Raw genomic sequence first — 9,400 nt, 5'->3', positions numbered from 1 at the left:
ATGTTCAGCTCCGCCATTGTCGAGGCAGCTGTCGCGAGCTGTGGCTGCAAGGCCGCTGGTGCTGGTCGTGGCAGTAATCCCCGTACCCGATGGTGGACACCAGAGGTGAGGGGAACCCTCTCGCTGAAGAAAGAGGCCTACAGGTCAGGGCTGGTCTGTGGGTCTCCGGAAGCAGCTGACCGGTACAGGTTGGCTAAGCGGGTTGCGGCCGCGACAGTCGTGGAGGCAAAAACTCGGGCATGGGAGGAGTTCAGTGAGGCTATGGAGGAAGAATTTCGGTTGGCTCCGAGAAGATTCTGGCAAACTGTCCGGCGCCTTAAGGGCGGCAGGCGGCAACTCGCCCACACCGTGTTAGGTGTGCGTGGGGAGCTAGGTGTGCTGATGTCTCCTGGGGCAATTATCCAGCGGTGGAAGGAATACTTCCAGGAGCTCCTCAATCCTACCAACACATATCCTCAAGGAGGAACAGAGTCGGAAGACGAGGAGGTGGACCATCCAATTTCCGGAGCGGAAGTTGCCGAGATAGTGAAACAGCTGCCCGGCGGTGGAGCTCCGGGAGCGGATGAGATCCGCCCGGGGTATCTTAAGGCTCTGGATGTTGTAGGGCTGTCCTGGTTGACATGCCTCTGCAACATTGCGTGGACACTGGGGGCAGTGCCCTTGGACTGGCAGACTGGGGTGGTGGTCCCTACTTTTAAGAGGGGGGACCAGAGGGTGTGTTCCAACTATAGGGGAATCACACTCCTCAGCCTCCCTGGGAAAGTCTATGCCAGGGTGCTGAAAAACAGGATTAGACTGATAGTTGAACCTCTGATCGAGGAGGAACAATGCCGGTTTCGCCCCGGTCGTGGAACCACAGATCAGCTCTTTACCCTTGCTGGGGTGCTTGAGGGGAGTTGGGAGTTTGCCCAACCAGTCCACATTTGCTTTGTGGACTTGGAAAATGCTTATGACCGGGTCCCCAGGGGCATCCTGTGGGGGGTGCTCCGGGAGTATGGGGTGGACGGTCCCTTGATAAGGGTCGCCCAGTCCCTGTACCAAAGGAGCAGGAGGTTGGTCCGGATAGCCGGTTGTAAGTCGGACTCGTTCCCAGTGAGGGTTGGACTCCGCCAGGGCTGCTCTTTGTCACCAGTTCTGTTCATAACTTTTATGGACAGAATTTCTAGGCGCAGCCGAGGAGGGAAGGGTCTCGAGTTCGGTGGCTGGAAGATCTCGTCACTGCTTTTTGCAGATGACGTAGTTCTTCTGGCGCCATCGAACAGGGACCTCCATCAAATGCTGGGATGGTTCGCGACCGAGTGTGAAGCGGAAGGGAAGCGGATCAGCACCTCCAAGTCAGAGTCCTCGCTCGAAAAAAGGTAGAGTGCCTTCTCCGGCTTGGGGAGGAGGTCCTGCCCCAGGTGGAGGAGTTCAAGTATCTCGGGATCTTGTTCATGAGTGAGGGTAGGATGTAACGTGAGATTGACAGGCGGATCAGAGCGGCGTCAGCAGTGATGCAGGCGCTTAACCTATCAGTCACAGTGAAGAAGGAGCTGAGCCGGAAGGCAAAGCTCTCGATTTACCGGTCGATCTACGTCCCAATCCTCACCTATGGCCATCATCGTTGGGTGATGACCGAAAGAACGAGATCACGGATACAAGCGGCTGAAATGAGTTTCCTCCGCAGGGTGGCCGGGCTCAGCCTTAGAGATAGGGTGAGAAGCTCAGACATCCGGGAGGAGCTTGGAGTAGAATCGGTGCTTCTCCACATCGAGGAGTCAGTTGGGGTGGCTCGGGCATCTGGCTAGGATGCCTTCTTGAACGCCTCCCTTTAGAGGTGTTCCAGACATGTCCCACCGGGAGGAGGCCTCGTGGCCAGCCCAGGACTAGGTGGAGAGATTACATCTCTCGCCTGGCTTGGGAGCGGCTGGGGGTCCCCCTGGAGGAGCTGATGGAAGTGGAGGGGAGCGGGCCGTCTGGGCATCCCTCCTGAAGCTGCTGCCCCCGCGACCCGGATCCGGATAAGCGGGAGAAAACAAACGAATGAACGAACAAACAGTCTGGGCCAGTTGTAAAGTCACCAAAGGCACCAAACTATACTATTCCATGGGAAATAGTACGTCATGACTTTTTAGCCAATTTTATAGCCAACTATGGAGTCCATTTGATTGCAAACTTCTGCTAATTGTGGGCCCATTGGAATGAAAAGAAAGGACTTTAGATTGGATTTCTATGACTTCCTCAATCACTCACCTGGGATAGGTTTCTTAATTCCAATGGATGGTTACAGCAAAGCGGCAACCAGAGGGTGCTTGACCCATGCAAGAGCAAGACATACAGGTTGAAGGGCTATGGTAATGCACTGAGAAAGACGCTAGTTTAATTGTTTTGCACAGTCTTTGTGCTTCATGTACACAACCTCACCGTGGATAACACAGGAAGGAATGCTTATGGTGCAGCTTTTAAGTTAAAGGCGATCAATAGCTGGTAATCTCGATATTTTTTACCTGACGCGTTGCTGTAATGTCATTTATTCCTGTGTTACTGCCGTGTTTAGCAATTAAACATTTGAAATAATCTTTCTCTGTCGCATAAAGATCTTTTTACAAAGTGGCCACCTGTCTCTTATAGTCAGGTGCCGCTTATGTTTGTATTTTTACTTAAATTTTAGGAAATTTTGGTGGTGCAACTGTGTAGTGCGGAATTCACAGTAAAATCTTCATATGACTATAGAATGTTTTGATGAATAAATGTCAACACCTTTGTTGTCAAGACTTCTGTTCATCCATTATAGTAAGATACAAAAACACACATTGAATGATGACAATGATGAGCTTTATGTAGAAACAAAACAAGAATACATTCTTTTAATACTCTTCTCCCTCTTCTCCCTCGTCTCCTACACTATCGGTTCCCACCTCCTCATAATCCTTCTCTAGAGCAGCCATGTCTTCTCTGGCCTCAGAGAATTCTCCCTCCTCCATACCCTCACCCACATACCAGTGAACAAAGGCTCGTTTGGCGTACATCAGGTCAAACTTGTGATCCAGACGAGCCCAGGCCTCAGCGATGGCGGTGGTGTTGCTCAGCATGCACACAGCCCTCTGGACCTTGGCCAGATCTCCACCAGGAACAACAGTGGGGGGCTGGTAGTTGATGCCAACCTTGAAACCGGTGGGGCACCAGTCCACAAACTGGATGCTGCGTCTGCTCTTGATGGTGGCAATAGCAGCGTTCACGTCTTTGGGCACCACGTCACCACGAAACAGAAGGCAACAGGCCATGTACTTGCCGTGACGAGGGTCACACTTCACCAGCTGATTGGCTGGCTCAAAGCAAGCGGTGGTGATCTCAGCCACGGTCATCTGCTCATGGTAAGCTTTCTCAGCAGAGATGACGGGGGCATATGTGGCCAGTGGGAAATGGATACGGGGATAAGGCACCAAGTTGGTCTGGAACTCTGTCAGATCAACATTAAGGGCACCATCAAAACGCAGAGAAGCGGTGATGGAGGACACGATCTGACTGATCAGCCTGTTCAGGTTGCTGTAAGTGGGACGCTCGATATCCAGGTTCCTGCGGCAGATGTCGTAGATGGCCTCGTTGTCCACCATGAAGGCACAGTCAGAGTGCTCCAGGGTGCTGTGGGTGGTCAGGATGGAGTTGTAGGGCTCCACCACAGCAGTGGACACCTGGGGAGCCGGGTAGACTGAGAACTCAAGCTTGGACTTCTTGCCGTAGTCGACAGACAGTCGCTCCATCAGCAGGGAGGTAAAACCAGAACCAGTGCCACCTCCAAAGCTGTGGAACACCAGAAAGCCCTGAAGGCCGGTGCACTGGTCAGTCTGTTTGGGAAGAGGGAGACAGAAAGATCTCAGATATAAACGTTCAATTATGAACTTAAAGAAAATCAGCAACTCACCAGTTTGCGGGTTCTGTCCAGCACGACATCAATGAGCTCTTTTCCGACGGTGTAGTGTCCACGGGCGTAGTTGTTGGCAGCATCCTCCTTACCAGTGATCAGCTGCTCAGGGTGAAAGAGCTGGCGGTAGGTACCAGTACGCACCTCATCTAAGGGTAAATACCAAAGGTTATAGGAAGAGCTGCCTGACTGGGGTGGCTACATATATAAACACACACAAACACAAATAAATCACCTATCACAGTTGGTTCCAGGTCCACAAAAACAGCTCTGGGGACGTGTTTTCCTGCTCCTGTCTCACTAAAGAAGGTGTTGAAAGAATCGTCGCCTCCTCCAACGGTCTTGTCACTGGGCATCAGCCCGTCTGGCTGGATCCCGTGCTCCAGGCAGTAAAGCTCCCAACAAGCATTGCCGATCTGGACACCGGCCTGACCAATGTGTATGGAGATGCACTCACGCTGTGGGGGAACAAATGTGTTGATGAAGGTAATACAGGCTCTGGATCATAGGCTGAGAATATTTACACAGGATTGAAGATGAAAGGGAGAGAAGAGTATCCTATTGGAGATATCCTGATACCAGCTCACTCTCCACACATTTTATGTACATGTACATTATATGTTATGTATTATGAGGATTTAAAATGCATGTTATTTGAAACTTTAAACCCAGCTGTGCTTTGAAACAGCCATTTGCTTGCTGGTTCAGGCACAATATCCTTTGTTATTCTTAAATGAGCCAGTTCAGATACTTAAGATTTCACCTTTACATTCTTTCCAGAAACTGGGAGGTCACAAGTTTCATGTTACACCTAAGGATTAGTTGCCTAATCCATGAGCCACTCATTTACTTTAAATCTAAAATAAAAATGAGAAATGACAGTAGCTTTTGACTTACCATTTTGAATAAAGATGGATCTCTGTACGATAAAAAGAATAGTCCGGAAAAGTGATTTCTTGTGCAAAATTGCTGTGATTTTCTAAAAGATGGATATAGAGAGGAATGTCAAAATGAAGGACAAAATGACAATGAGCAAACAATACTTTTCTGTTGATTGTGTTTTTTGCCATCGAAATAGTTACCGACAAATGTTTTATCTCAATCCACATGCATCAGTACTGTGTTTAGCCAAACAGTACAGAACCCCCCACACATGATTTTGATTTTTTTTAGCATCTGTACATCCTACTACCCACAGTAGGACATACCATGAATGAGTAACATGCAGAGGTGCACAAAATATTCAATATTTTTCCCCAATATCTTACCACGCTGATTGTTGAATTATAATAGCTTCAATGGGAACTAAATTTATTCAATATCTGTATAGAGGGTCAGCTGCTTTACAATAGCACTTTTAATTTAGTATGTTGCTTTGAATCAAAGCTCCTTTGTCATCGCATTCATCTCTACGTGTCCAAAATTTACAAGTTACACTATTTTGCATGAATGTATACAAATCACTCCTGGTGTTTTAGTGCCTGTACGACAAACAGTGCAGCCTTAGAAAAGTTCTGAAATTTCAAAGGAATGATTGGTTAAACCAGTCCACAGAACACCAGACTGTGCCTCTGCACAGCCTGCTCAGAAACTGTCCTCTCCAGACAGAACCTTATGGCACAGCAGTAATTAACATATTTCATGACTCAGTTTGCCCTACGTGCTCCTTCCATTCATGCAGATGCACAGAATTGTGTCTTGTCTTCGACAACTTACCTTACAGTTGCTGACTGACGCAAAGGTTAATCGATACCAATAGTATAGAGGACTGCGACAACATTAAGTTGTATTGTAATATGCCGCTTTGAATGAAAGCTTTTTTGACCTCTGATCATTTAAAGATCAAACATCAAAGCTTTTTGTTTCTTTTGAATAATTTGAACTCCTATTTACATTAGATTAGGGGGAATGGTGGAAGCCCTCGCAATTCATTCCAATGGGCTTAAAATTAGCAGAAATTTGAAATCAAATTGACTCTATTGTTACATTTGGCTAAAAAGTCATAACGCGCTATGTGTGATATGATTCAAGAACACAGTACCATCAGTATAATCAATGTGAACAGTACAATCCACAAGCTAGTAGATGCAGTTAGGTAGAACACAGCGGAACGAAAACCTTGCTGATGAAAATAAATCTCATGAAACTTTATTTTTGCCTGGACAATGGACTGTTTCACCCTGCGTAATTTCACTCCTTATGTGCCTTCGTGTCCATTTTGATTATTGATACGGAAGACAAATAGCCACTACAAAGTCCCTTTGGCATGTATTGGCATCCCAGGGTGACCAAAACACGATAAGTTAAAGATTCTTAAGTTCCCCAGGAACCTTCCACTAACATCTCCTAACCCGGTATCCTCCTCTTAGCCGGCCACTGCATTTGTCTCAGCTTCAGGGGGGAATCGGTTCCCCAGATGCCGGCACCATCGGCTTGTCTGTGTTTCCCTTGTCTGTTTCCAGGCTGGGCGGGGCTGCTTCCTGGTTCACGTCCATCGTCCTGTGTGCGTCTACTTTTTGGGGTTCAGTTTGTGTCTGCCACCCCTAACACATTTTCCATCCCGAGGGTGCTGAAGCAACACTTCAGTTACAATATTAGCTACAAGCTAGTGCTTGTTCTGAAAGCGCTGGTATTGACAGCGGTCCTCCAGGGCCATGGCCATTGGGAATCAACTCTAGATACAGCAGCAGTTTAATTAAAAACCACACTGACAACCACTTTGATAAAATAAGCCTTTCTTCAAGCGGCACAGCATAAAAATCAGCCAACTCGACATGTATTTAACAAATAATTCTCAATTCCACCTTGTACTTAATTCAACTCTATCCTACAGTGTAATGTGAAACTACAGACAGTGGTGCAAATGGTTGGAAATTCCCAATTTATTGTGTTGATTTAAGTAAAGACAAACTACCCTTAACCCTGTAATAACTGTCCCCAGAAATAATGGACAGAAAATTCTGATTTCTTGGATCTGGAACCTTTATTTGGCCCTGTTATAAAACATTTGCATATAGGTTTTTCCATTTGTAACATAAATGATACGTTGGGCATTACATGGAGTTCTGGTGATCCAGCAAAAACATCAGCCTCTTTGGGCCTCTTCTTTTTGCTTTTATTATGAACAGTAGTAAGCATAAAAACAGCAGTTAAGGCTGTAAAGAACATTTGCCTCTTAATTTTTCAAACTGTTATCTTCGCCAGTAACGTTCTTTTCTTGTGTCATGAACAGTAGTAATCATGAAAACAGAAGTTAAGGTGATAACAAGAACATCAGCGTCTTCATTTTTGTGTCTTGGGCAGTGCCTGCACCTTTGTGGCTTTTCCCAGAGTGGGAAGTGATTGACCATATCCCTCCTCACAATTAGAGGCACACTGGTCAATCGCCAGCTCCTCTGTGGCGGTGGTGTTGATGATCGTGCATGTGGGTAGGGTGGTAGAGTGTTCATATTAAAATATTAAATAATATAATACCTTGATCCGGTGAGATCCAGAGCTATCGGAAGGTAGCCATCTTGTGTCGTCCCATGTGCAGTTTGAATTGTTGTAGTGATAAAGGTATCCACCAGGGGTGCAAGACTGGGTACAAGAGAGTTTTCAGTGATTTACCATCAGGTGATGCAATAGTTCTCAAAAATGCATGTATCAAATTTACTATATTTGGCATTATAGGTTAAATTAAAATCATCTGGTATCAGGATATCTCCAACAGGATACTCTTCTCTCCCTTTTTTCTTCAATCCTGTGTAAATATTCTCAGCCTATGATCCAGTCAGGCAGCTCTTCCTATAACCTTTGGTATTTACCCTTAGATGAGGTGCGTACTGGTACCTACCGCCAGCTGTTTCACCCTGAGCAGCTGATCACTGGTAAGGAGGATGCTGCCAACAACTACGCCCGTGGACACTACACCGTCGGAAAAGAGCTCATCGATGTCGTGCTGGACAGAACCCGCAAACTGGTGAGTTGCTGATTTTCTTTAAGTTCATAATTGAACGTTTATATCTGAGATCTTTGTCTCCCTCTTCCCAAACAGACTGACCAGTGCACCGGCCTTCAGGGCTTTCTGGTGTTCCACAGCTTTGGAGGTGGCACTGGTTCTGGTTTTACCTCCCTGCTGATGGAGCGACTGTCCGTCGACTACGGCAAGAAGTCCAAGCTTGAGTTCTCAGTCTACCCAGCTCCCCAGGTGTCCACTGCTGTGGTGGAGCCCTACAACTCCATCCTGACCACCCACAGCACCCTGGAGCACTCTGACTGTGCCTTCATGGTGGACAACGAGGCCATCTACGACATCTGCCGCAGGAACCTGGATATCGAGCGTCCCACTTACAGCAACCTGAACAGGCTGATCAGTCAGATCGTGTCCTCCATCACCGCTTCTCTGCGTTTTGATGGTGCCCTTAATGTTGATCTGACAGAGTTCCAGACCAACTTGGTGCCTTATCCCCGTATCCATTTCCCACTGGCCACATATGCCCCCGTCATCTCTGCTGAGAAAGCTTACCATGAGCAGATGACCGTGGCTGAGATCACCACCGCTTGCTTTGAGCCAGCCAATCAGCTGGTGAAGTGTGACCCTCGTCACGGCAAGTACATGGCCTGTTGCCTTCTGTTTCGTGGTGACGTGGTGCCCAAAGACGTGAACGCTGCTATTGCCACCATCAAGAGCAGACGCAGCATCCAGTTTGTGGACTGGTGCCCCACCGGTTTCAAGGTTGGCATCAACTACCAGCTATCTTAAGACATTGTGAAAAGTGACTCATAAATGACTTATGAATGGTTCCATTTATATAATGACTATATGTATGTATTTATTTATTTATTTAGACATTTTAGGCTTGTCAATGTGGAAAAAAAGAGGAGATTTCGGGGACTGAACATGGCTGGTTGATGGTGCCAGGATAATGAACCATGTCACAAAGCTCAGATCATCTCAAACTGGTTTCTGGAACATGACAATGAGCTGACTGTTGTCAGTTTACACCTGCTACTTTGGAAATTCACACAAATGAATGAGTCACTCACAGCATGGATTATAATATCTTTATTATATTTATAGTTCATCTGTTGTGGAGTTACACGTTACATATACACAAAGTAATGGTTAACACTCCCCAGAACAAAGTGCATCTTAAATATCCAACTTTTTCCTCCTTTGTAGATACAGATCAAGTTGAGATCTGTCCACAAGGTGGCAGCAGAGAGTAGCGCCAGAACAGAAATAAGCTCTGTTTCCAACTAATAAATTTAACAATAGAAAAAAAAGGCTTGAATAAAATAAATGAAGAGAACATTACAACCATAATATTAAAGAAATATGTAAAAAATAAAGAAAAATGGGAAATGAAAAGTGATTTTTCTTTGTAAATGATGCTGTTTTTAGGTTATATTGAAGATGGCAAACGCTGATTGGCCATTAAAATCAATGACTTCATGTATAAAATATTAAATATTATGAATTTTATCTTTCTTCCTTTATCTCTAAATGTTTATCCC

General features: G+C 46.1%; 2 protein-coding genes across 4 annotated transcripts; one reads left to right on the top strand and one right to left on the bottom strand.

The window, feature by feature from the left end:
* Window positions 1-2,792: 2,792 nt before the first annotated feature.
* LOC101072673 (tubulin alpha-1B chain-like) lies at window positions 2,793-7,416 on the bottom strand. Of its 3 annotated transcripts, none has more exons than XM_029832216.1 (5): window positions 7,376-7,416; window positions 4,799-4,880; window positions 4,137-4,359; window positions 3,902-4,050; window positions 2,793-3,824 (listed from the first exon to the last, which is right to left on the bottom strand). In XM_029832216.1, the coding sequence occupies exons 2-5, from the start codon at window positions 4,799-4,801 to the stop codon at window positions 2,847-2,849; spliced, it is 1,353 nt and encodes a 450-aa protein (XP_029688076.1). In that variant the 5' UTR covers window positions 4,802-4,880; window positions 7,376-7,416; the 3' UTR covers window positions 2,793-2,846. The 3 variants fall into 3 exon arrangements, with proteins under 3 accessions (XP_029688076.1, XP_029688080.1, XP_029688082.1); XM_029832220.1 differs by lacking the exon at window positions 7,376-7,416 and adding an exon at window positions 5,618-5,634; XM_029832222.1 differs by lacking the exon at window positions 7,376-7,416 and adding an exon at window positions 5,170-5,221.
* Window positions 7,417-7,664: 248 nt separating this feature from the next.
* Window positions 7,665-8,645, top strand: LOC101072310 (tubulin alpha-1C chain-like). Its single transcript, XM_003962325.3, has 2 exons — window positions 7,665-7,862; window positions 7,938-8,645. Exons 1-2 carry the CDS (start codon window positions 7,665-7,667, stop codon window positions 8,643-8,645), a joined length of 906 nt encoding a protein of 301 aa, XP_003962374.2.
* The last annotated feature ends 755 nt before the right edge of the window (window positions 8,646-9,400 follow it).

The sequence above is a fragment of the Takifugu rubripes genome, chromosome 2 (assembly GCF_901000725.2).
Source record: "Takifugu rubripes chromosome 2, fTakRub1.2, whole genome shotgun sequence".
NCBI lineage: Eukaryota > Metazoa > Chordata > Actinopteri > Tetraodontiformes > Tetraodontidae > Takifugu > Takifugu rubripes.
Note: the sequence above shows the minus strand (reverse complement) of the source record. Positions and strands in the feature narration are given on the sequence as shown.